Source organism: Genypterus blacodes, unplaced genomic scaffold (assembly GCF_046128005.1).
Source record: "Genypterus blacodes isolate CSIRO-AG114 ecotype Tasmania unplaced genomic scaffold, CSIRO-AGI_Gbla_v1 ptg000076l_1, whole genome shotgun sequence".
Classification (NCBI taxonomy): Eukaryota; Metazoa; Chordata; class Actinopteri; order Ophidiiformes; family Ophidiidae; genus Genypterus; species Genypterus blacodes.
Window position 1 is genome coordinate 4,758,563 of NW_027466885.1, and position 27,776 is coordinate 4,786,338.

Sequence of the window (27,776 nt, forward strand, 5' to 3'; positions counted from 1 at the left end):
AACGTGTTTTTGTGTCTTGTACCTGATGCTTCCCGTATCTCTGCTCTCCCTCCCTTTCCTTTCCCTTCCTCTGTTGTTCCGCCTCAGATCTCTGTCTGAAGGATTAACCGTCTCCAGCAGTGTGTCTCTGCTGTCTTGTAGCCGTGTGTGTGTGTATTTGTGTGTGTGTGTATTGTTTGTGATTTACCCCGGCCCGTCCGTGCGGCTGCTCAATTTCAGCAGCCCAGCGTGTTGTGGTGAATTGAGGGGGAGATCACGCCGAGACGCCTCGCAGCCCTGGGCCACACTCGTTCCTCTCACCTCCCCTCACCTGAGACACACACACACACACTCATTACCGGCGGGTCGGGCAGCAGAGGCGATGGGGTGTGGAACCTGACCCTGTTTAGCTGCAGGCGTCAGCTGAGTTTCTGTGTAAGGCATCGGGGCCATCGAGGCGCAACTTTAGAGGAAAAGGAAAGATGGATGCGCTTCCTCCCTGTTTTTCAGAAGTTTAACACCTCAGCACCCAGGAGTCCCCGTCTGTCTTCTCTGTAGCCCGGGGCATGCCAGAGGAACTGAGAACACTGACCGAGCGCCAACGCAGCCTCCACCTGTGCTTTCCCTCACGCTTTGGAAAAACAGCCGTGGAGCTTCTAAAGGCGTAAAGTTCTATACGCAGATTCGCTCTGTGATTTTTTTAAATGGCAATAAACCGAGCGTGAGAGAGAGAAAACACAACAAGGTTTTCTTTCCCCCCCATCTGATGTTTGTTTCCTGATTCCAAACCCCCTTGAAATTACAGGAAAAAAGTCTCATTTTGTGCAATTTCACTTTCATGTTTTGATTTTCCTTGCGTTTGATTCGTCTTGGTCGACGCTCTTATCTCGCCGCCAGAAATGACGTTTAATCGCGGCGCAGAAGAGTTTGAAGCGGCAAAGCCAAACGGTTTGGAATAAGCCGACTCATTCACGGCCATTGTGCTCGGCTGTAATTTGGAACAGGCACAAACAAGTCGTCTTTGATGAAGCCTAATCCACTGATTTAGGAGAGCACACACACACCGACACACCCACACTCATGACACACACTCCGTTGGGGTCATGACTCTGCCTCTGACACCTGGACCCGTTTGTTGTGACTTGAGTCTGTCACACTCACTGACTCCCGGTGATAAACATACGTTATCGCTCCTGCAGCGTGGAAGTAATGTGTGCTCACAGGGATGTACAGTACATCTTTCTGGCAGGACAAGTGTGAGTGTGTGTGTGTGTGTGTGCGTGCGTGTGTGTGTGCATGTGCTCTCTTCGCTCTGTTTTTTTTGTATGTAGACAATGCGTGTGTGACTGAAACACACAGAGGGGAGGAGACTGAGAAGCAGAGAGGGAGTGCTGGGCATTCAGCAGGACAGCAGCAGCACTGTATGTGTGTTTGTGTGAACTGACTGTGCAGTGTGTGTGTGTGTGTGTGTGTGTGTACTGACTGTGCAGTGTGTGTGTGTGTGTGTGTGAACTGACTGTGCAGTGTATGGGAATGTCTGGCACACCTCCAGTGGCGTCCCACAGGGAGGGAATCCTGCTTGATGTGACCATGAATAGAAAGCCCCCCTGAACCCACCCAGCCCTTTGATGTCAGGGGGTCACACGGAGACCTCACAGCTCCGGGGGGGCATAGTTACCCCCAAACGCCTGGCAACCTCCTCGTGCCCTGCCAGGCTCATGGGCCGATGTGCTGTGGCAGGAGAGAAGCTTAGAGCAGAGAGCGCCGCTGACCAGGAGGGAGGAGGTTCAGATCCCACAGAGCAGAGTGAGAGAGGCTCAGAGCTCAAGGTCAAGAAATACAGTCCACACACACATTTACTGTGACATATTAAAGATTCATTTCAGCTACGGAGCCTGCACACTCCCCTCAGCTTCACACTCTCATGTAGTCTGGAGTGTGTGTGAAGATTGTCAAAGTTTTGAAAGAGACTCGTCCAGTCAGACATTTTTGACATGAGGTAGGACCGGATCATTGTTTTGAAAGTCACAAGCCCTAAAGTTTGAGTTTCGAGCCCTAAACAAGTCAGAAGTTTCCCCAAAACAAATTAAATATCAGGGTATTTTGTTGAATTATGCTTTTTATACTTGCATGACTTTAAAAAGGTATAATTGAATGTGATTTGTCAATCACTGTCACGTGACACCGAAATACTGCACCTCTGGCCATTCAGCTGCAGGTTCAGGTTGTATAAACTCTGACCCCAAACTATAACCATGAGCCTAAAAATGTATGATTCATAAGAATGGAAAACAAGAGCGTTGGAATGTGGAGCTTCCAGGCTTGATGCTTTCCTGTCTAATCAAAACCAAAAACACACCAGCTACATTTCTCTCCCTCTCTTCCCCTCTCTCTCCACCCCCCTCCTCTCCCTCCTTCTTCCTCCCTCCCTCCCTCGTCCTCCCTCTCTTGACTCTCGCCCTCCCTCTCCCTCTCCCCGGGTCTCAGCTGGCTCTGTTCCTGTGGCCCTTTGATCTCGGTGAAAGGGTTTGGAGCTTTAAAGTGCTTCTGTTTCCGCTGTCAGGAGCCTCGACTCTCTTCCTCCGCTCTGGTTTAGGCTTTCAGAGTGGTGGCAGTCTTGCACTGTGGCTGGGTGGGTTGGAAGGGGGATGGGGGGGGGGCAGTGTTCTATGAGGTGGTGAGATTGAAGGGGTGATGGGCGTGTGATGCTGTCAGTCTGGACCAGGAGAGGAGGCCTTGGCACCTGACTGATCCAAGTTCCCTCCAAAAATCAAGAGTTCCCACATCACTCAGCCCCTCGTGGCCTCCAGGCCTAAACGTGTCAGGAAGAGAAACACTTTGGCTTCAACCGGCGCCTTGAATTCTTCTGCTTCTTCTTATTTTTTGTATACGAAAACACCAAAGTCCTGTACATTCCTTTATAGCCAGGAAAAAACAAGAACTTGTTCATTAAGGGGACTTTCAGGTTCTTTGAGATAAATGGCATAACTTGGGGGCGTGGGGGCTAGTTACTGTCCTTACCCAGAGGAGGAGGAGGTTTTTTGTTTCCCTTTTGTTCTCAGTCTCAGCATTTGCCTGATAGATCTAGAAACAATCTTCCCTTTGAATGTTCCAGTTTTTGATCTATGGATAAAGTCTACTGTACTTCCTGTTCCTGTGTACACATGAAGAACTTTAGCTTGTGTTATTTCGTATTTTGAGCACAACTTGAATGCATTTCTCAAGGCTCACTTCCTGTTTTAACAGGACATTATGTCAACATCACCAGCTCTGACTGCTGCACGGCCATGACACCTCGTGTTGCTGGTGAAGTCATCAACCTTTGCCACAAACTGTGTTACGCCTGCAGCACTCTCCCGCAAAATATGCTGTTTCTTATTAGTGTTGATATAACCTCGCTCCCAGGCCCAGTGTGCGTGGACACACACACACACCCTTGCACGAAACCTCAAAAGGTTCAGAGTGCACAAAAGTGTGTATATTCGTCCAGCGAAGTAGGACGACAGTTTAAAATCCGCAGACCGCCCCCGTGTAAACATGCAGCGTCTTTAAAGAGGCACTGGCTGGTTTAAGCGAGGCCACGTGAGAGGAAATGGCTTCCATATGTCGGGAGCACAGGCTGCGCTCGTGCCCTCCTTTGACGGATAATAGGAATTATAAACCTGCGGAGGAAAGTCATGGAGGAGGAGGAGGATGGGAGGGGAAAGTTTTTTTTTCTGCATACCATGACCCCACTAAGGCAGAGCAGCCTGCAAACCCTGCGGTACAGCTTTGATGTAAATCTTAAAAATCAGGTGTAACTAAGACGTATGCACACACACACACACACACACACAGGGTGAAGATTCATGCACCAGCGCTGCACGTTGTCAGATTACTTCCGTTCGTCATGTTGATTAATGCATACTGGCAGATGCTAAGGCGATCGAGTCACAGGAGAGGGAGAGCGACTAAAAACAGAGGACAGGCCCGCTTGCTCTCTCTCTCGCTCGCTCGCTCGCTCTTTTTCTCCTTAGCTCACATGTACACGGACACGCTGCACTCCTCCGTGCCATCCATCTCGCCCCTGTCCTCCCCAAATCCCCTCACACCTGGCTCTGCACCCCCGGAGACCTCTTTGTCCCCCCTCCTTCTCTGACTCAGCCCCTCCGCCCCTCTCTCTAACTCTTCTCTGTCCGCCCTTCCCTCGCAATTCATAGTCCGTATCTTCACGTACGCCCTCCTCCTCCTCCTCCTCTTGACTACTGTTCATTCTCCAACCGTCTTCCCTCCATTTGCCAGCCCTCCCTCTCTCTGTCTCCCTCTCTACACCTTTGTCCTTTCCCCCCCTTCTCCAACTTTTCCCTCCATCCTTTTCACCTCCTCTCGTGCCGACTTCTCCCTCCCCATTTCCTGCCTTCCCACCAATCACCACGTGCCGTTTACGCTTATCCGCCTCTCGCTCTCCTTTTTGTTTTGTCCTCTTCCTCCCCCCCTGTCGTCCTCCTGGCGGCCAGGAGGGCTGTGTTCTTATTCGCCAAATTAATTGGAAAAACAAGGCGAGCAGAGGCATTTAGCCAGGGTCAGCGTAGTGAGACACAGCCAACGCCTGACAGGGTTAATCAGTGTCATGGCAGCCTGAGTGGGTGTCTGGCTCTCCTCATGCCGGCATGCACAGGGCCAGACAAGGGAAAAGTAATGAAATTCCTCTGCCTTTCCTCCTGGGTCCTAATGTCTTAAATCTGAGGTCCTTATCGAAGACATCTCTGTCCCATGGAGCCATTCTAGGGACGCAGACGTGTTTGTCCCTTATATGGTTTCATGGACATTAAAATTCAAAAGAAGAAAGAAATGTTGCGTCAGTCCTAGTCTAAGTCCTCACCTACTTACAAGCATTTTCGTCTTTTATATTGAGGAGTTTTGTTGCCCAGGAGACCCAAAATTACTTGATGTTGTCTGTTTGGGAGTAATAGCTCAAAAGATCTCACGAGTAATTCTTTATTACAACAATGACAGTAACGTTGTGAAGTGTCAAAAACCAAAGGTTAAGAAATCTACTTTCTGCTCATCCTTGGCCGACTAGCAGGTCCGGTTCTCCCTGTTCTTTCTGTCATAATCACATAAGACATTTTTGGGTATATCAGTCACATCAGTGTGTGAGTGTGTGAGTGTGTGCGGGAGCATGAAGGTGTGTTTTATGCATGGTTGACCAAGCGTCATCAAAGCTAGCGTCAGACTGCAGCTGTGTTGATCTGTGCAAACGATGCGTGCAATGGTGGCGTGTGGGCGAAAGCCTAGCTTATCGCGAACACAAACATAACACACACACAAACAAACACACACACCTGTTTGAACTAACCCAGTGTGTTGAGGAAGTAAAATATACTTCCATGGGTTAATCTGATGGGAGACGTGCAGAAGTGCACAAATCAAATGGAGTCAGACCACCAGAACATTGCCTGACCTATCACACACATACACACACACACACTTCACACACTTTGAACCTCGACAGACGAGCTTTTTGCAGAAATTCTCTCTGTTGTCGTGCCAACAAGGAGTTCCCCTCTTGAGAGAATGATGGCTGCTGTTGTCTTTTTCCTGCTTCGTCATCACTGAAGTTGTCACGCGCTGCAAGAAAACATGATGGAGGCCTTTAAAATCAGCCCAGAACCCCTCTGGGCTAATTAGAGACGACAAAGTTTGTGTGTGTGTGTGTGTGTGTATGAGCACGTTAAATCAGTGTGAGCGTGTTTCTTTGTGTGTGTGTGTGTCGTTTCCGCTCCTCAGTGCTCAGGGCTCATTATTGGCGCTGGCCTGAGATCTTTCATTAAGGGGGCTGTGAAGTGGAGGGGCCGAGGGGCCAGCCAGGGATCAGGAGACGGGGCGGAGGTCGTAATTGGACTGTTCCGCTCCCTTGGCCTTGCTCAAGGTCACCGAGAGACAAACTACGGCCCGGGTCTCTACTTTCGCTCTCCCTTCTATCCATCTCTCGGCCAAACCCATTCCTGTGAACCCTCCTCGCTCTCTCCCTCCCTCCACTGCTCATCCTTCCCTTCTCCTGGGGTCTTTTGTCACAGTAGACTGGTCCGCTGGGGGAAGCACATAGGAGTGGAGGGGCTAATTCAGCCTAATCTTTTAGCCTGTTAATGTCTGGCTGATATGTGGATTTCTCCACGTCCTCGGGGGAAGGCCTTTGTGGTGAAGGCCATCATTATGAAGTTCCCGAGCCCTCCTAGCCAATTATAAGAAGGGAGACAAATTAGTTCATCTCACACTCGGCTCCTGAGAAGTTTTCGCAATTGTTCTCAACTTCATTTTGAACCTCAGACGATTGACACGGAGGGATTTTGATGGAGAGGGCGGCGGGATTGTGTTTAGTGCTCATATTGGTCGTGCAGGCTGCATCAGAGTGAACCGGTGTGTCATTGCTCCTCTGGTTCTGAGCACGGTTCAACGTCTCCCTCTGATTCAGACACGGTGGTGAAGGCTGCCTTTGATCGCAGGAAATGTCTGTGTAGGGAGCAGAGTCCATTTGTCTGGCCGCGCCACTGCCAGTCCACCCACAGCGGTGATAAAGGTTCTGAATTTCAGAGACATTTAAATCTGTTGGCTGTACACGCCGGCTATGATCATATCTCGGTCTGACTGTGGACGCCATTTTCTCCCAGCCCCAAAAGGTGAAAAGGTCAAGTTATACGTCGCAGCTGCTAAACTCATGCAGCGAGTTTACGACTTGGAAGTATGACTGCTGCGGCTGTTTTCAAGTTGTAAATTTAGCCAAACTTGAACGCAGCGTTATTTGGACCATGACATGATGTATTTTGATGTAAATACAGTAAAGTGAGAGATGTTCCGTCTCCACTTGTTGACTCTGACATTCATTGATGTTTTTTTTGCTCTGTGTTTCTCTGCAGGCCTCCCGGATTGGCGAGCAGTCCAGCTTTCTCCGACATCTCCCTCATCCGGATCTCGCCCCAGCGGAACCCCTCTGTGGGGGCGGAGTCACCCTTTCACCCGCCGCACCCCTATATCAACCCCTACATGGACTACATCCGCTCGCTCCACAGCAGCCCCTCTATCTCTGTGCTCTCAGCCACCCGGGGCCTCAGCCCTGCAGATGGTGAATAAAGCCAAACACACACTGACACGCGAAAGCACGCATGTTATGAATACACACACGCACACGAATGCCCCACTAAGTAGAGAGACTTGCCACATTCATTATCCCCAAACGGAGCAGAAACAGGCAATGAGGCCTCGGTAGAGCTTTAAAAATAATCATTGATTAGTGAGGACTCTGATCGCTGAATCGATCGTTCATCCTCCGTATCAGTTTAATTCCTGTTTGAGATCAGGAGGTCAGGTGAAAAGCCAGAGAAACCAGATCCATCTCTATTAAGAGCCCACGGTTGGCAAGATGTTATCTGAGTAAGCGGAGGAGAGCGTTATGAGTGCGAGAGGATCTGAGCGTTTGGGGGAGGGGGATGGGGTGGAGGGGGGGGGGGGGCACAGGTCGGAAGGAGGTTAATCCTTTTGATCTGTGAGTTATGTCAGAGACCTCTGGAGGACGCATCAGCGAGCGGCACGGTCACATGCAGTTGCACCGCTCACAGTGAGGGAGGGTCAAATTCAAGTTCAGGGTTGGGGCGGGGGGGGGTCAGTTTCTATGGTATCCTACTGAGAGTGTTTGTTTCTGGAGCTCTGGAGGCAGATGTCGGCTGGGAAATCAATTAAAATGGCCAGACTGGAAGGTTTCCCCAGAATCAGTGTGAAAGACTGGAGGTCAATTAGTGAAAGAAACAGGGGGGTTAATCAATATCATAAAAATAAGAGAAGTCAGCTCGTTCATCAAGTTGTGGTTGATAACATTTTGTCACATTTTAAAGCTTCACAAAATGAACACGACATTAAATAAATCAAAATTTCAGCAAGCTCCTCAAAACACAAGAGCAAACAGAGCCTGACTGCAGTCCAGGTATATTTATGCTGTGTAGGTGTGATTGCAAATTGCCCGCAGGTGAGGTTAAAGGTCAGCAGGTGTCTGTGATCAAAGCTGATTGCTGCAGAGGCTGGTCACTGATGCTGCGTTCAGGCGCTTGTTGAAAGAATCAGCCAAAACCTGATAGTGCAAACACAAAGGTGCAGAAGATCATCACACTGCTTTTTGATACAGAAAAAGATAGAAGAAGAAGAAAAACACTCCAGGATGTTGCTTTTTTTCAGGTTTATTTAGAGTTTTTTAAATGCGTCTGAGGTTGCTGTTTGTTCAATTTTGAAGTTGTTTGTTTCATATTTACGGATTTCCACATGCCGCCTGAATGCAGCATGAGAAACTGCTAGGTGTATACTGTCGTGTTCGTCACCATTTAAAATAGATTTAAAGATACAAGTGATAATGTATAACATGATTTGTACCCATGGACCCTATGGCCTGCATACGCTGTCATGAAATCAAAGTTCACCTTAAAGACAGTGAAAGGCCTGAGGAGCTCTCATGGCCCTCATGTCCTCCCTCCTGCTCGCGGCGCCTTCACCCTCTTCACCCTCTTCATCTCCGCACCTCGCGACCCAAGTGCATTTCTGAGACAGCGGATAGCGGGGGGGGTGTCTTCCACACCGCCGCACTTGACCTCATGTCATCGCGGTCTGTTAAGAGCCACGTCTAAGCGAAGAACAAGAGGCTCCACTCCAACACTGCACTTTGCAGACAGGAAACGCGCCCAGCTGAAAATCACTACCCTCCAATTTTCCGTTACCACAACACTACGCACGCCAGCCTGAGCCTGCGTTAGAACCAAAATAGTTCCTCTCACCTACCACGCGACGCTGTTTTCAGTGTGAATGGAGGCGCTTAATTACTCCTTTAATCAATCCGCCGATTAATTAACCCATCAGCTTTTGTGTTGTTAGTATATCAGCACGCTTACAGGGAGGCTCCTTCTTCAATATGCAAAGGTTTTCTTAATGCAAAAGTACATTTGAATAATGATGAATTAATTAACAGAATCCGGCGGAGATTTAAAGTGGGTGGGATTTAGTGCCACCCTCTTTCTTGCCACACATTTGCTTTCAGAGCTTGCTTTGCCCCCCCACACAACATCCCTCCCTCACTTTCTCCCTCTCTCTCTCTCTCTCTCTCATATGTAAGGCGGGGTTCAGGGGTTCAGAGGTAGAGTCTCACCCGCCATCCTATTGTTGTGCTGAAGGAGCACCCGGCGGTTCACAGTCCCGAGGGTCCTTTCTGCCACATCGACAGCCCCCCACTCCCCACTCCCCACCCCACCCTCTTTGCCCTTAGGATGGCACTGGGATGCCAGCGTATTCTGATTTAGAAACTCGCCCCCCCGCCCCCTTTGGATAGAGAATAAGGCGCATTGTGGCTGAATGCAAACGCAAAGCTAAAGCGAAACAGTGGAGACAATTAAGAATCAACCCCCCCCCCCCAACTCCACCCCTCCACTTAAGACATAATACCCAGATCGAATTAATTTTGATTTTTTTTTCTTACATTCATTCAACCAATCATGGATGCATATTGGCAGCACACAGGCCCGCCTTAAGAGGAAATCCTTTCATGCAGCGTTTCTTTATTTATTTCCCCTTTTTCTCTTGGTTTTGGGGGGAAAACAGGAATTAGCCGCAGCGCTCTGTGGGTCTGAAACCAATTCCATATTTGCATCCAAAACCGCAGTTTTCCTCTCTTCCTCTCATACGACATTTGCATAAGGAAGCCCACCACCAGATGTTTATTTTTAGGCGACGGTTCAAAGACTTACACTGCTCTGTAACTAAGGAATGACTAAGAAAAGATGAGTGTGTGTGTGAGTGGATGCTGAATTGTTTATTTGTTTATGCATGCAGATCTATCTGGGCAGATTTGGGCCTTTTGTTTTCCTTTTGGAGTTGAACAGAAGATTGCGTATCTGCATGCCGCAGCCTTGATGCACACAACAGACGAGCATCATCTCTGGCAAACCCATGCGTCAGCCCACACACACACACACTCACACAGACACACACGTACGCACTGATGAATACCTTCCAAGTGATCAAGGAACGTTAAGAAGGAGAGAAAGGACAGTTTAAGAATCGTATTGTGAGGCGCTGAGTTGTGAGGCGCTGAGTTATGCGGCGCGTGGCACGGGCGCATCCATCAGCTGGCTGTGGTGTGTGAGCGTGAACCCTCTAATCCCCAGCGAGGGCCTCCACTTCAGGTGATGCTCCCCGTGCAGCTGTTTTGCTTAACTTGATGGTGTTGCTAATGTGCTCATTACTGTTCTGCTGAGCTGATTATCGTCTAATGTAAATGAACGCTGGCCCATAATGCAGTGCAGGTGCGTTTGCTTTCTCCCTGCCTAATTCTTGTTTTCCCCCACTACCTCTTCTCTCCCTCTCCTTTTCCTTTGGTACCCCTGGGCCTCCTATTGTCTCACTTCTTCAGATGCTCCCTCCTGCTTTTCTTCTCTGCATTCTCTTTGTTCTTTCTCCTCCTGGGTTCTTCACCATTTGCTATATTTCTAAAAAAGGTTTCCAATCAAATTCAAGTGAATAGTTTAAGTAATATTATGTGGAATTACACTAGTGACACACTAGGTCACTTATGCTGCTTTTTTGAAGATTAAACATTTTGGGGCGATACGTTGCCTTCACTGCAACCACAGAGCTCCATGGAACAGAAAGAATGTGTTCTCCGTTGTGTCCTCTGACCTCTGACCCGAAAAACCACCTTTTCCTTTGGACGTAAAGATGGCTAAGTCACACCTTGTCCCCTCCCCTCTCTCCCCCCCCAAAGCCCCTCACACAGGTCTGACCACGGCGGAGTACTACCACCAGATGGCCCTGCTGGCGGGTCACAGGAGCCCTTACGCCACAGACCTGCTCCCCTCCGTGGCGTCCACAGCCGGCGCCACCAGTGCCAGCGCCCTGCACATGGAGTACCTGCAGGCCATGGAGAGTAAGTCCAGTCCCCTAATCTCACGCTCTTCTTCTTCATCTCAGAGAGGAGCTACAGGCCCTCAGAAGGCTTCCTGTGATACTGCTTGATAAGGCCAAAAAATGCAGATTTATGAAGGAGATCGGACACGTATGGTTCTTCTATTCACGCAAATTCCTTTTTAGATTTATTGCACCTTAAGAAGTGATATGAGTGCACGCTGTACATTTTAGCATGGGTGGCCCCGGTGGGAATTCAACTCTTCACCCAGGTACTAAAATGCACTTTCACAATCCACCCAGCAGGCTCTATATATAGCCCGACCACGGCGAGGAGGGAGCCACAACTTTACCGTGACATGATTTAAATGAGCTATTGTCTTAATGTGTTGGGCGCGGGGAATGTGTGCAGAGGACTTATGCTAATGAGTTATTTTAAAGTGTAAATAGGAAATTAAACGCACAGTGAATCTTAGAAAGGTCGGACAGGCTCACCCCGCTCGCTTTGATGGGAATGTATTTAGTCAGGCAGACGCCGCTTTCATGGAAATCCGGGGTGAAGTTCCCCCTATTCCTCAGAACAAACTAATTAAAACTAGCCAAACTTGTGCGGGTATCAGAAAATTAATTGCTATTAAGTGGGAATTGGAATGTCCCGCCATTCATCACGGGCAGAATCCTTTCTTCTGTGTCACATTTTAAGATTAATAGACTGAAACAAAACAATTAGGGCCAAATTTAAGTGAAGATGCGAGGGCTCTTCACTTTCAAAATCGCCCGTGATCATTGCCAGTAATAACTCATCACGTTTCAACAATGTGTGTTCCACGTTCACGGGGAAAATTAACACTTTAAAGCTTTGTGGGATTTTTTTTTGAGTCTTTGGAGAGGTTCTGGCTGATAACACGGGCGACCACGTTACGGCGGCTATTTTAGTCTACATCACATCAGTGTAATTACCTTCTCAGAGAGGCGGCCGAATGAAACAATGAGCCTGTCCTGCCTATTTGTGCTTTAATGGGCTATTGTCTGCCTCCTTACCACCTAATTAGTGCCTCAACGCTCACAGATCACGACGGCAAATTCTGTATTTGCGGTCTTTATTCCTGCGTTTTTAATTTCCTGGCTGTTTTTCCTCTACAGTGACATTATAGGGTTTTCTTAATTAATGGGCTCACTCTTAATAACGTCTACACCTCGTTTTGAATGCTGAAATTCAGGCTTCACGTTAAAAAACAACAACCTGGTTAATTGTATTTATTGATTAGGCTTAATTAGATCTAATTAACACCCATAGTGACATAAACAAATAGTGACACAATCTTCACAATTGGCAATTACACACATTTTGAGGATTTTGATCCTCCCCTCTTATGTGTCATTCAGGGTTCAAGCCCAGTTTTGGAAGCAGCTTTTTATTTCCAACGCCGTCCGTCCAGCCTGTCTGAACCCTCAGCGGCGGCCAGAATTAATGGCGCGGCGTGTGAGCAGCCGTGCCGTCCATAAATCAAGGGGAAATTAGAGGGACAGTCTCGCTACGAGCCGGGACGCTCCTCTCTCTCTCTCCCCGCCAGGCCGATTTATCATTTGGGCCGTGCATTAATAAACACCACTCCCATGGGGCTTTGCAGTGGCGGGGACGCTGCGCCCTCCCGTCACCTAAACACCACACCCCCCTTCCTAATTCACCTCAAGTGGAGGCTGTCCCTCACTCTCACCTGGATGCAACCGGGTAATGTAAGAGCCCCTGGATGAAGCAAGTCCAAGTAAAAGTACAGATAACTCATTTAAAAAACACTTTAAGTTTAAGTTAAATCTGCCCCTTAGATAAAATTCTTCAGTAAAAGTCATCGTCAAAGTATTCTCTTTGTTTTTAATTGAATAGCTCCACATCACTTCACTCAAACGTAATGTGTAGAAGATGAGCTCTTCTAATCTTCTGCTCTGACTTTTTGACTTTATTCTCACATTCACCCATATTCTTGGAATATTATGACTCTATTCTTTTAAAAATGTAGGACTTTTTGTTTGAAATAATATGACTTAATGCCAAAACTATTTTACAACAGGGACCTGAATACTGCAGTTTTGACTAAAGTAGTGGAGTCAAAGTACATATTTTATTTCAAAAACATCATGAACTAAAAGAAAATATTTGTGAAGGTATAAATGCTCGGTTTGATTTGTGATGAGAAATGATGAAGGAACAGACATGTCGAGGAATGTGACATAAATTACAACACAATTTGTTGCATATGTATCGATCGTGTGTGTGTGTGTGTTCGTCCCTCCCACTAACCCCTTTGCTAACAAAAAGGCAGATTTTCCATATGTTTGACAATGTAAAGGGAGTGTTCCTTTGCATATGGCTTTATGCTGCAGCAGGAACTCAGGCCTGTGTGTGCAGGAACCCTGCTGCCGCCACCACTGCCACATACGAGCGCACACACGCACGTGTGTGTGTGCTCACACGCGCGCTGATTACCATGTGAATGGAGCGCTCTGTAATCGTTGGATGTGTCAGACGCGAGATGGAGCATTTACGTTTGGGAGATGGATGGATTGTGGGGGCTGTAAATATGGAGGGGGGTTATCGGGCCTGTGTAAGCTGGTTTTGTTTGCCTTTATGAAATAACTCAAAATGTTTTATTTCCAAGTCTTGAGTCACAAAGTCATTGTGTCAGTTCATGCACAAAGCACGACATCCCCTCAGCGCTTTCTTCTCCTCCTTCCTTCGCCTTCTGTTTTTCCGCTGTCTTGTTTGTGACATCTCCATGTGAAAAGACAACAAAAGTCATGTTTTAATCTGTACCCGTGGCTCATTGTATGTGCGGAGAGAATGCCTGTGCCGTTTCTGCCTTTTACCTTTTCAAACCCTTTTAGTATTTCCAGTCAACACTGATTGCATTTGAATAACGAGTCAAATTGGACTTGATTAAATATTACCATACACAGCCGGAGCGTTCCTACAGAATGAAAGGCTTGTTTTCTCCTGGATGAAATGCAAGCAGTGCATCAACTGACAGCCGAACACTCACTCAGACGAGCCTTTTGTCCGATGATTGACAAAAATGTCATCTGTTAGGGTTACATTAGGTTAGAGTTTGGATACAGGCAAACAGGAAAATTGGGTGCAAACCATGAGCTGCTTCACTCATTTTTTTACGGCATTTAGGCAATACAGTACTCATACTCTAACTAAAATTGTTATCTTGAGAAAACTAATTACTCCTCCGCCACCATTTCAAAAGGATCATAGTTCCACCAATATCTGCCTTTATTTTGGAAATGTTTTCTTTGTTCCCTTTCTCAGGAAATCTTGTTATCGCAGCTTTCCGAACTGTATTTAATGCCTGGACCTGCTCCTTCTCCCCTCAGACTCCCGTTTCCCTAGTCCGCGGCTGCCCTCGCGGCCCAGCAGGAAGCGCCCTCTCCCCATCTCTCCCCTCTCCGAGCACAGCTTCGACCTGCAGACCATGATTCGCACCTCGCCCAACTCCCTCGTCACCATGCTCAATAACTCTCGCTCCAGCTCGTCCACCAGCGGCTCCTACGGTCACCTCTCGGCCGGCGCCATCAGGTACGGACGAGAGTATTTGGTCCTGCATGTTTAAAGTTTCAAGATCCAAGAGCTTTATGGTTATGTTATGGGTGATATTTTGTGGGCTTTGTGGAAAGGTGGGTGGTTGGCCAAGAAATAGGTTCTGATGTGGATCCGGACCATACTTTTAAAGGTATTACCAAATTACCAAACATAATTTTTTGGCCATAGACAACCATTCTGACTGCTTGTCCTGTAGTAACACCAGATTACCACCAGTTTGGAACTGCTGTAGCTTTCTGAACCTAAAATTGCTTAATTTTCAGACAAATTTTTAATGTAAAATTGCAAAAAAGGCATTTTTTGCATGTCGTTCCAAACGTCTACCTCAGCCAAGAACTCCAGGTGATCACAAAGTCCAGCTGTAAACCAAATAACAGGACAATTCTGCAAATTCATTGGTATTTCTCGTATGTAGCGCTTGTTCCAATAGGCTGTCATTGGATTGTTCCATAATATCACTCAGATACCAGCTGAAGTCCGATCTGTGTGTTAAGCACTTATCTGCATGTGCAGGAAAGAGAAAGTGGATGTGTGGTGGACAAACTGAGAGTGAACGTATGTTTGAGTGTGTGTCATCCACGTCAAACCCCCTTGAGTGTGTGTGTGTGATGATCTCCCAGCCAGCCGGTCGCCCTGCCTCCCCGGCGGCGGGTGTCAGTCATCCGGCCTCACCTTGCGGAAACATTACATACATCAGGCTCCCGGTATCGGAGGTGAGCGAGGGAAACGAAAGAAACCGAGAGGGAAGGAAAAGGAAAGATCCATCGCCCCACCCACGGCCATTGATCAGCGATCTGCTGGGAGAGCCCGATCAATCACGCCGGGGCGCTCGGCCACTGCGGTAGTGACAGGACCCGAATAGCCGGGGCCAGCAGACTGATGAGTGATATGACAAGCGGATGGGCCCCCAAATGCGTCTCAGCCCATTGATTTCCACTCGGCTCGTAATAAGATCAGCAGACATATGGGTCGCAGCGAGAGCAAAGCGTCAGGCCGCAGGATGAATGGGGGGGAGGGGGGCTATACACAGATCTGTGTTTGTCTGGTGGTTTACCTGTGGTTATGGACACCCCGGAGGAGGTTGGGCGGCTTTGTGGGTTTTTTAGTTCACACCACAGAATCAACTAAGTAAGCTCAGGTTGAGGGTAAACAGACGAGCGAGCAACTAGAAAACGCCTTCCGCTTTATTTGCTAGGCGAGACGCTGCAGATTATTTATCATCTGTATCATTTGCCCAGTGGAAGAATGACATACTACCTTACACAGAACACATGATAATTCACTCTGTGTTAACAAGCCGAACATTCATTGGCAGGGATTTGCCGGCAGCCCTGCAGTTCCAGCATTACCACACTGTCTCCTGTCAGATTGTCCTCAGGGATGCGGCACCATCCAGAACAATCCATTTATTCACTGTCTTTCCCCTCTGTTGCCTCATCGCCACTGCAACTGATGCTTTAGCACACAGTAAAGTTGTTTTCCAGTATTGTGATTTATGTCTTGCGCCCCATACATCTGCTCAGCCTCCTTCCCTCCTCTTCCTCCCAGCCCGGCATTGAGCTTCGCCTACCCTCCGACCCCGGTGGCTCTGCACATGCACCAGCAGCTGATGGGGCGACAGCCGGGCCTCGTGGGCTCCGCCTTCGGCCACAGTCCGCCCCTCATCCACCCCACGCCCGCCTTCGCCACCCAGAGGCCCGTCCCCGGCATTCCCCCGTCCGGGCTGAGCGCTAGCGAGCGCTCGGTCGTCTCCAACGACTCCTTGCAGGTGAGAGCGCCGGCAGACGCCCGTGCGATTCATCATCACAGGTAATAGATAGCGGCGGCGCATGCCAGCCACGTCTGCTTGTGAAACGGAGGGAGCTAACGTGGTACAGGCAGGCCCCCCCTCCACGCACCAACCTCCTGGGACTTCCCTCCTACTTGTGTTGTCTCTTGTTTTTAGGCTGCCGAGCGCGGCCTGGAACGCGCCTGCAGCAAACAACAAGGGGCTTGTTAGCATAGAATCCCACTGCTGACGCCATTAATCACAAGAGAGGGAACGAGGATATAGAGAGGGAATATTGACATGGATGGATGGATGGATCCAAAGGGGCTTTTTCTCTCCTTCCTCAGCCCTTACTCTATGTGCGGGCCCGCATTTGAAGTAAATATTCTGTGTTTATTACCGGTCCTCCCCGCTGTTCCCGTTGCCTGGGATTTGTGCTGCGGCGAATGAGGCCCCCGTTCAAATTGTGCACTCCAAAATTGCCCTTTCCTTCCCCTGAATAGACAGAATATTGCTTTGGGACCGCAGCAGAATTTCTCGTTTCAATACGTAAAATAAGCAAATACATTTCGCACATGCATACAGGGCGGCAACTCAGCATTATGGAGTAATAATAGTAAAGTAAGGAGTAAAACAGTAAACCGAAGAGGGCAGAAACAAAAGAAAGCCAGGAAAACATTCTCCTTTTCTCCAGAATTTCTTCCTGATATTACTCCTCTTATTCTCATGAGTTTGGAATGTAGCAAGTATTTCCCCAGGGCTGAATTGAAGCCAGGGCCAAAGTCCGGTCATCCAGTGTGTGTTTCACTCAACTGGTTACTTTGCAATTGGTTTGTTTTAATTGCCATGATTAGGGTCGCTAATGTGATACACTGAGCCGCAGTTTATCATTTGCTCTGTAAAAACTGCCTGGAAATACAATTACGCTTCATCCATAGTTGTTCTTTCTGGTTGATTAAGCGAAACACGGAAAGTATTACGAACAGATAAGGATCTCATGCGTTAGTGCTAATACTGTGGCTTGCCAAAATAAACATCAATAAAACAAAAAAAGCCCTTGTAGACTATAAGCTGAACTTGATCCAAAATTTAAATACTGAATATTTCTTTCCCCTGCAGAACAAACCAACGAGCGAATCAGCCGTGAGCAGCACGGGAGACCCCATGCACCACAAACGCTCCAAACTGAAGCCGGAGGAGGAGATGCCCAGCCCGGGAGCGCTGAGCGTGCAGGTGAAGATCCTCCAGATGCTTTGATCAATTATTGCATCTACTCTTCTACCTGTAAAACAGATTCTTCCGTCCAAACAAGTGTGGGGAAGCGGAAGTAGCTGAGGGTGTTTGATCTCTCACCAGGCCGGGGTGGGTCGGATGGTTTGGTTTGGACTAATGTCAGATAAACATCTAACTGCATGAACTACTGAAATTGAGGATATTGAACGAGAGACATAAGACTAAACAATGAAAAATCAGGCCTCCTAGAATTTGCATGTAAAAGTAGTCCTAAAGTCCTTGAGTATTCCGCGGATTTGTTCATTTCGCAGCGGTAGGTGACGTGATTCCCTCATACTGGCTCCTGACTTGTGTACTTCTCGCCTTTTTGTCGGAATACAGGTGTGGAAAATATAATGCTACTGATATTTGGACCAATTGATGCAGGTATCAGAAGTAGGAAACCAAAGTTCATGTACAAAGAACACCCAACTTGGGAGTTTTTCCTCGTCTTCCTAGAGAACTTTGGGAGGGGTCGGGGAATTTTCCTGATGTTGTGGGTTTGTAAAGCCCTTTGAGACACTGTATGTGATATCGGGCTATACAAATAAAATTGACTTGACTTGACCCAAAGAGCCTTAATCACTTCACCGTTTTACTCAGTCCGTTCCTACAATGATCCTTCAGAGACGGAATAAGAAGCCATCTTTTATGATCCTAGCTAAATGAGCTAAAGCTACAGAAAAGTCTACAGGCAGTCTCCCGGTTTGCATTTAGCTGCTTGTCTGTTGGCTCTGGTCTTGTTTGCTTCCCGCTTAGCTCGCTGCTGTTATCAGCCGCAGTTTCCCCCCAAGCAAAACAATTCATTGATCTTTCAGACATTGGAAGGAAATTGTTTTTGCTTTTGTTTAATCAAAATTTTAAGTGGGTGGAAAAATGAAAGTGAAATGTGATAACAAGGCAAGCCAGCAGTGTGTGTGTGTCTGTGTGTGTGTGTGTGCAGGAAGAGCAGTATTAGGGTCAATATTCAGCTGCCTCCTCCAGGTAGCAGCCTTAGGTGTGTGTGGTGAAGCCCAGGCTCTGCTGCATTAGCCCGGGCCAACCTCGCTCCACTCAGCCCCGGAACGGTGACAGTGAAATATGTCCGGGCTAATGGAGCGACCTACAGCAGGAAGCGGGGGTTAGATTCCTGAAATATTCGCCCGGGTCTCCGTCGTATATCAACCCCAGCTCTTCGCGTTTCTGCTCTCTAGGCCTCTCTCGGCAAACCAGACCAGAGCCACCATTCAGACATAAACAAACAAATTATATTTATTTTCAAGTATGTTTTAAACTTTTTTCTTCTGGCTGTGTTTTCCCAGGACCATCCAGACGGGATGACCCTAGTAAAGGAGGAGGGGGACAAGGACGAGAGCAAGCAGGAGCCAGAGGTGGTGTACGAGACCAACTGCCACTGGGAGAACTGCTGCCGCGAGTTTGACACGCAGGAGCAGCTAGTACATGTGAGTGACACGGGCGACACAAGATCCGCTGACAGATCCAGCTTCATATACCGCAACTTGAATAAATAATTTCACACAGTTGATTTATTGTAAATGGATTTATTACTAATTACAAGCTAACGCTGTTACTCTGTCCTTGCTTGCTAGCTAGCTACATAGCAGAGGCCTATTTATAGTTAGATTTCAAATTTCCTTTATTGTGAAATGTGATAAAGTGAATGAGACGTCTTCAGGGATGTTGAAGTTTTGTCACTTTCCATGTTGCCAAATTCAATTGACAGTGACAACGGCGATGCTAATTTGTAGCTAGCTAATACTTCTGCTTACTCATGGTGCGGTGATATAAAGTAGCTCAGCTATGTCAAACAAACTTATTTTGAAAATCAGCAGCCATTCATTATTAAGAAAATAATTGAATGTTGAATGTTGACCAATCAGAGAGACGTATAGTAAATAACAAAAACATAAATACTGGGTGAAGCTGCCAATTCAGTCCAGTTGTGCTTATCTGAGCGTTTGTGGAGCTTCATCACTGGCAGCGTTGACGAGCAGCTGCCGCATTTTAATACCAGAAATCCTGTAACGTGATATCAGAGTGCAGATTACGCTCATTCTCACCGGTCCAGATGGTCGGAGACATGCTGAATATTAAGGGAACCAAAGGAGGTTATGTGTTCACGTTCGGTAGCAGGATGACGCGAAAGTTACGAAGTGATTGCGACAAAACTTGGAAGGGTGAGACACGACCTTCATTAGTTACAGCGATCCAGAGAATATTGTATATTATCGTTTGTTAGGCCAGTTCTCTTTATGCCAGTTTAGAGTTAAACAAGTCCATATTTTATTCTGGGCTTGTTAGGCCTTGGTTGAGGTATGGACTTTTTATTTCACTCCTAAACTAGATCCTAGATATTTGGAGAAAAACAACACACAAAACCTCATCCGTTTTAGCTCTCTCACACACACACACCTGCAATGTTTTCTTCCCCAACATGGTCTTGAAGCTACACTGCTCCACCCCGTCATGTCCTCACCCCCCCGCCTGCTTGTGTAGCAGCATTCTGCGGCTTTGACTGATGCTGCTGCCGGATTCCTGATTGGATCCAGGGACGGCGGTAATGGGCTCAAAAAGCCGGAGAACACGTCTCGCAGCCCAACGCCGCTAAATGATTCGCCGTGTTGGCACTGAGCCTCGCCAAGCCGGGATGTGACCCTCCTGTCTGGAGATGGATGGTTCACATCCCACCACGCCTCAGTTAGAGTACAATTTGGAGTTAGTTTTGTCCTCTACCACCAGTAGTTACTGTGCAGATTTAGATGTTAGATTTTGCTTCTTCCATGCGTCTGTTTTCTCTTCTTTCTTTCCTTCTGTGCTTCCCTCTTCCCTTGCCCATTTCTTTCCTTCTTTCTTTCTTCAACTGACACAAAACACGCACAAAACCATTCTTCTTCAACACTCTTTGCACTTTGCACACATCGAGTACATCTTAGTAGCATTTCCCTTTATGGTACTGATACTTAGGGAAAAGGTCTGAGTACCACTGACACACACCGTCAAATGATACTGCGAACAAGGGACGCTGGGAGCACACACACACACACACACTCTCTCACACACACACGCGCGCGCGTCTGATAGAAAGATCCTGAGCTCTCCACAGCTGTCTGTTTGCCGTCTGACATTGCAATCCTCCTCGGCGGTGGTAACCTCTATCTATAATTGATATCGTCAGCGTGGAATGGGCTGCCTCCCGTGTTTGAAGGGCTCCGCTCAAAGGTTGAGGATCTTGACAACTTCTTGCCCCCGTTTCAGGGTGCAGGAGGAGTTTAAGGATGGTGTGGAGGGGGTGGTGGTGGTAGCGGTCGGGTTCCTTAGCAGGAGCTCACGTCGCTGTGGTCGCACCAGGTGGCAGTCTGAACAAAGCTTGCGCACCATATTCCTCATTCCACACCCCCATCTCTCTTTTTTGTCTTCTTTTTCTTGATATATTGCTTTTTTCTATTTTGTTTTCTCATTTTCCACGCACACGCAGATATGCAGAGAACTCTATAATTCAGCACGGCGGAAGAGAAAATGCTCTTATCTCTCCCCGCCCCCACCCCCGCTCAGTAATAGGATAAGTACAGTATTTGGACCACAGTGGCTCTTGCTCGCACACTGGGAATGGGTTGGGGGGTGTGGGGGATTGGGGTGGGGATTGGGGGGGGATTTCCATATAACCAAACAATGAGGCGTCCCTTCCCCCTGCACTTGTCTTCTGAAATGGCTTGGGGCGGAGATGGGGGGGGGGAGAGACGGAGTAGCAGCTTCTCCTTGGATTTTAACAATTAAACCCCCCAAAAAAAGTTCATTTGTGACTGCAGCAAAACGAGCTTGTTGCTTGGCACCGCCTCGTATTCGGCAGAGGGGAGAGAGAAGGCGGGGGACGGCCGGTTGTTGACGTAATCCGAAAACGCGCTCAAAATCACTTTTACCAATTTACGTTTACACAAAAATAAAAAGGCTTTTTGAAGTGTTACTCAAGTGGTGGCTGTGTTGATTAACATATCCCCTTCTTCTTCTGTGGTTGGCCTAATTTTAGAATTAAGCCTTCACACACACACACACACACACACACCACCCTCGTTGCGTTCCACCTCATTCCAAAGCGCTCCCGCCGCGCTCTTGATGCTTATTTTTTGACACTCTCAAACGTGCTCTCACCACCACGTTCCTTTATCATCCGCGTTTAAGCGCTCGCGGTGCCGCCGATAAGATAAACATCAGATCTCCGCAATTTAGCTCACTTATCGGGCCTACACAGTCAGCACCAGCCAGGCGGGTGTCAATTTGAGTTTGAGAGCATTTATTTCATTTCTTACATTTCAACTCTCTACCTCTCCTCCCTGCCTGCTCGCTCGCAGTGTTTGCTCTCCATTTTTGGGCATGAAACTCTCTCTCTCTCTCTCTTTCTCTTTCATTTTCTCCCCTTTCCCCCTCGGAGCGAACACTTTTATAGATAAGGACGTCTTTAATGTCTCGCTTGAAGTGGCCTTTTTCCGCTCGGGTTTGTCCCTCCGGAAATGCCGATTCCACACTCCCAAAGTTCCCTTATATGGTCTTACGCTCAACCTTCTTCTTCTTCTTCTTATTGCTCGTTGATACATACTGTAACTGTAAATTAGGATATACGCTGAAATTCGGAGGCAAAGGTCCGCCACCATCCTTTCGCCACCTGGTTTGAACCACAGTGCCGTAAGTAGGGGGCGTGCTCTCCCAGCTGATGGGCCCCCCCGCTGGGTCTTAATGCATAGGTGGCGCTGTGACGTGCTTGGTTCTTAGATGTTGAGCTGGTTCACTCGCCCGCTGTGTGGCTTCCGTGGTGTTGCAGGGAGATAAATGCCAGCTCGGGCTGTAGCCCCCCCCTCCTCCGCCCCCCCTCCTCTCTTCTAGCTGCTAGCGGAGGCCTTTAATTGGTAAAATGCAGATTTTTCTTGATCAGGAGGAGGATTAAGCTCCTTATCTGAAGAGAGTATCTTACTCTGAGATGAAAAGACTGTGCTGAATTACACATGCCAATTTCTGCTCCCTGCCCCCTACTCCCTCACTCTCTCACCCCCTACTCCCTCCCTCTCTCCCACCCTCACTCACTCAATCTTTCCCCTTTTACTTTCTCTTTCCGTTCTTTGCCTTTTTCAACCCCCCCCCCCCATCTTTCTTTGCACAAAGCGCTTCAGCGACTGACATCACAAAAGAGCATATGATTTATTAGGCTGCGTTTGATAAAGCTAAACGGTGTTGCGGGTCCCACAGCTTACTGAAATTGCCTTGTAAACAGGCGCTCTTTTCATGCGAGCTCGCATTCTAATGCACGGCCGCCGCGTCCCGGAGAGGGTTTGATAAGGAGACGTGGAGACGGATACTGAAGTGGGGGAACAGCGCGGTAACGATAGGGTTCAGTGTGTGAGAGTCATGTATGTCGGGGCCGTGTTGCCTTCTGTTGATTGGATTTCTGACTCGGAAACAAACACCGGGGAAACAGATTCAGTGAATTTTCTCCACAAGACAGAACTTCAAAAGGTACAAAATGCTAAATCAGGTCTGTAGATTTTGTGTCAGGAGAGATCTCATATTTAAGAAGCCTCCTATATTTACAAAACCTCCTATGTTTTGTATTATTTACATTGTGACACTACAGCACATTTAGGTTTCAGGGCGCTGATGTCATCCTCTTGTTTCCTTTTAACAGGATGTAGGTATCCATTGCAGAGTACAGGCGAGGTCTTGGAACCATCTGCCAACACAAACTTCTCCTTGACTTATTCTGTCTTTTATTTTATTTCCCATAATTCCCGTCAAATGTGGAACAAAAGTGGGAATAAAATTCTGATATTCAAGCCATAAGACATGATGAGAAGCACAGATGTAAAGGATTTAATCCATCATGTAAAGACGCCAAACCAAGAAGAATTTTATGGTGTGTTTTAGTCAAATTTGGACCAGGAAAATCCAGCCTGCACCTGTGTGAGTGTGTGAGTGTGTAGGCCTCTCATACGTCACACAAACACACACATACACACACACAGGGCTCCAGTGTCCCCTGTGTCCGTGTTCCCTGCGCTCTCTGTCGTGTGCCTCCCTCCTAAATCCATCTTGGTGGCGTTTTTACAGTTGTTGGCCGATAAGCTGGCAGGGGGAAGATGAATAACCTGCCGCGCCGCCGCTATCAGCACCTGTTTGTCGATTTAGCCGGCCAACGGCGCCTGTCCGCTCAGCATGGAGATTATTGATTCAATAAGAATTGCCATTAGATCACGCCATTAGGCTTCTCGGCGGCCCCTCTCCCCGTGCCGTCTGTCCCCCTCCCTGTCAGCTCGGACCATCATGCATCACATCCGTCAACGACCTCCTTCATTTGTTCGCCAAAAAAAAAAAAAAAGAGTGTGAGTGTGTGTCCATCTCTCTCGCTCTCGCTCTGTGTGTGCGTGTGTGTGTGTCCATCTCGCTCTGTGTGTGTGTGTGTGTGTGTGTGTGTGTGTACTCATGTTGTTCCAGCCACCGCCGCGCTCCCATCGCTCTCAGCCGGGGGATATTGAACGCCGCTCACAACAGACCGATCGTTTGCCACAGGGATTCCCTCACAGAAAGGGAAAAGGGGGGGAGGGAGGGGACAAGTCAGTTTTTCTGAGGCTCTGAGTGAGGAACGCAGAAGATCAATCTCAGGAAACTTCACTAACTTCCACGTGCGTCCAGTCCCCAATCATTTCCAGCTGAATTAGTCTTGTTTTGTCACTTTAAAATTAAAAAAATGTCAAGTGAAAGTAATGGAGGTCCTTTGTGGATATGTATTAATGTCAATCGCGGTCTTTGCTTTCGCCGTCACACACACACACACACTGCCGTTACAGTGCTGCTGACTCATTTTTCGATACAGAGGCCAGCGAAGAGCGCCGCTTCCTCCTCTTCTGGCAGAGTGGTTTAGAGCAATCGTCCTCTTACATCCAAGGGACGTCGCCATGACAGCTAAAACCTTAGCTGTCCTTGAACTTGAAAACCTACCATAGCAACTTTATTTTATTATCTCTCTATCTTGATGAGTTTAGGAGATTTGAAATTAGACCAATAATCAAAAATGGAGGAATTGTTCTGGATTGAACGCTGTAGCTACTGCAGATACGGAAAAAAAAATGTTATGCCTGTCCAAAAATAAATTTCTTCATCTCTGTTGCCATCTGGTGGCAGCCTGGTGTTAACACAGGACAAGCAGCAGCAGAATGGTTGTCTATGGCTTCAGAATCATGTAATAACTTCAAAACTACGATGTGGATCTGCCTCAAAATTGATCACAATGTTCCTCAACCCCAGACTCACCTCTCCGTAAAATTCCATAAAAATCCATTAATTATTTTTTGAGTTATGCTGCTGACAAACACACTGAGGTAAAACACCCTCTGAAATGTGAAAAAGTCACAAACTGGAAACACAAACCTGGAGTTTTACATTTTTCCATTATTACATTTTTGTTCACGTGCATGGCAGTGGATTTCAGAAACTCTTCCACACACACACACACACTCACACTACTGCTTACTACAGATACAGAGGTTCTGCTCCCTTATCTCAGTACAGTCGTTACAGATCAATGGTCTTGTGAGTAAGTGCTCAGAGAACGAGTGTTTCCCCAGACATTTACGAGCCTTCCAAGTCAAGTCTCTGTTTATCCTCTTCCCCTCTCTCTCTCTCTCTCTCTCCCCCCTAAGGTAAAGACTCCCCTCGGCCGCTCAGGAATGTAATAATACGGCTTTTCTCCCCGGTCAGGATATTGTGTCTGTCTCGCTGGGGTCTAGATTGCTCTAAGAGAGGCACCTCAGAGGCCACCACGCACTGTTGTCTTTGAAAGGGGGCCAGATGTTGACTTCATCCATGGGGGGATTCGCTCCCTCCTCACCTCCTTCATTCCTCTGTAACGTCCACCACTTACCGCTCCTGAGAACAGCAGAAGGAGCGGAAGGCGCTCACTGATACAGTGTAATGCTCGGCTGGAGTTGTAAAGCCCTCGTAGCGCCGCCGCTCCCGCCTCGACTGAACTCCCCGATTTCTCCCCTCCGCTCCCCTCCCGCCCCACCTTCGCCCCCTCCTCCTCCTCCTCCTCCTTCTTCTTCTTAAGCCTCAGATTGAAAGTTGCCACGGCAGCACAACTGTCAGCGCTTGTCACAGAGGGGCAAGGGCCCCGGCGTGATGCGAAGTGACAGGGTTTTATTTGAAAATCCCGTTCAGATCGGACACCGAGGCTCACAAGGCTGCCTTTATTCCTCTTTGTGGAGGTTTCAACAGAATGAGGTCAGGAGGGAGAGAGAGAGAGAGAGAGAGAGAGAGAGAAGGGAGAGAAGCAGCGAAGGGGATGAATGAATGCAGAGGTCCTTCCTTAATTCTCATATATGATAAGCGTTCTCCCATTTCCTCTTCCAGCACATCAACAACGACCACATCCACGGGGAGAAGAAGGAGTTTGTGTGTCGGTGGGAGGAATGTTCACGGGAGCAGAAGCCCTTCAAAGCTCAGTACATGCTGGTTGTCCACATGCGCAGGCATACTGGGGAAAAACCACATAAGTGCACAGTAAGGATGTCATTACGTCATGTTTGCTTGACTTAAAGTGATACAAGTTATAAATAAATGAGGGTGTCATTTGTATCACTTTTTATTTAAGTTGTGATCTGTTAACATGACTGAATGATTCACTTTCACTACATAAACTTTGTCACTGTGACATCATCTGACTGACGTCCTCTTCCTCCATTTCCTTCCCTTCCTGCAGTTTGAAGGATGCGCCAAAGCCTACTCACGTTTGGAAAACCTGAAGACTCACTTGCGCTCCCACACCGGAGAGAAACCGTACGTGTGTGAACACGAAGGCTGCAACAAGGCCTTCTCCAACGCGTCGGACCGGGCCAAGCATCAGAACCGCACGCACTCAAACGAGGTGACGATAGATGACTGAGGCTCCGATTCTTTGCTCTGTCACCCCTCGCCTCGTCACGTTCCGATCTCCTAACCGAGCCTTTCTCCCGTCTTCGTTTCAGAAACCGTACGTGTGTAAAATCCCGGGCTGCACCAAACGCTACACGGACCCCAGCTCCTTACGCAAGCACGTGAAGACGGTGCACGGGCCGGAGGCGCACGTCACCAAGAAGCAACGCGGCGACTACCCGCGCCAGCCCCCTCAGTCCCGGGAGCCCGGAGGTAACGGCCAGGGACGCTCACCGGGCTCACTGGGCGGCTACACAGACCAAAGGGAGTACAACCATACTACCTCAAAACAGGACGAATGTCTGCAGGTCAAGTCCATCAAGACTGAGAAGCCCATGGTAGGACTTTACTCTGGAACGCTTTGTATGACTGAAGACGTGTTCTCTCTTATCTCAACTACCTTTTGTCAGTTCTTTTGTATTTATGTTCTATTTGTTGTGTTTTGTTTAAAAGAATAAGGTTTGATTGACTGAATTATAACACAACTAACGCATCTTAACCCACATTCCTTTACGTGATGTAACCGTCTAACAGTTTCCGTCCTCTAATGAGAAAATGTCTTCTTCTGTCCAATGCTTCGGCATTTCACTCCCTCCCTTTCTAAGGACAGTGGGTAATCAGGTGAGATAGGAGTCTGTAAAGTGTTCCGTCTGTCCGTCATCCCTCCATTTCTCTCCGTTACCGTCGGGTTCTCCTCATTCCATCATCCCCGAATGATCCAGATTTGATCTCATCGTGATCGTTTTTATCTCACATTCATACCAAATCTCACTTTATTGTCGTCTATATTTAAGTTATATTCTTGAGTTGGGCAGGGTTCTTTGTCTCGTTACTGACATCTAATGGTAGCAGGAGGTAATAACAAGTACATGCTGCCACCTACTGGACTGGAGCCGCCAAAGCTACACTTAAAGTCGATGACATGCATCTTTTTGCAAGGAATTTCTGAAGAAAACGCGAGAAAACTAAAAATCTGTTCAACTGCAAAAGCAACAGAGAACATTAGTGTTAAATTTTGATTATGAAAAAGTAGTAGCTATATTTACTATTTGCATGAGAGCAGAACTGTGAGGTCTGAAGTTGTTTGTCTGTCTGTGGAGCATGAGATGAAGGCGGCCCGTCATGGGTTTGATGAATTGTCATTGTCTGATGTTCCAGGAAATGCATCATCCAAAAGCATCGCATTCTATCATCGTTGGTCACGCATGACTCTGTGTTCCCTGAAACTAAACGATCGATCCGCGTATCTGCGTATTTATTTATTTCCTCTCCCCCTCTGCTCTCCGT

The 27,776-nt window shown here is 47.8% G+C and overlaps 1 protein-coding gene across 2 annotated transcripts in view; it reads left to right on the forward strand.

Moving 5' to 3' along the window:
• gli3 (GLI family zinc finger 3) overlaps positions 1 to 27,776 on the forward strand; it is an 88,335-nt gene that overhangs the window by 55,255 nt on the left and 5,304 nt on the right. For both annotated transcript variants that reach the window (XM_076158313.1, XM_076158312.1), the window contains exons 5-13: positions 6,876 to 7,081; positions 10,754 to 10,915; positions 14,272 to 14,473; positions 16,046 to 16,265; positions 17,385 to 17,498; positions 18,839 to 18,979; positions 25,929 to 26,078; positions 26,278 to 26,442; positions 26,543 to 26,827. In XM_076158313.1, coding sequence (XP_076014428.1) covers positions 6,876 to 7,081; positions 10,754 to 10,915; positions 14,272 to 14,473; positions 16,046 to 16,265; positions 17,385 to 17,498; positions 18,839 to 18,979; positions 25,929 to 26,078; positions 26,278 to 26,442; positions 26,543 to 26,827 — 1,645 coding nt within the window. The remainder of the gene's footprint in view (positions 1 to 6,875; positions 7,082 to 10,753; positions 10,916 to 14,271; positions 14,474 to 16,045; positions 16,266 to 17,384; positions 17,499 to 18,838; positions 18,980 to 25,928; positions 26,079 to 26,277; positions 26,443 to 26,542; positions 26,828 to 27,776) is intronic.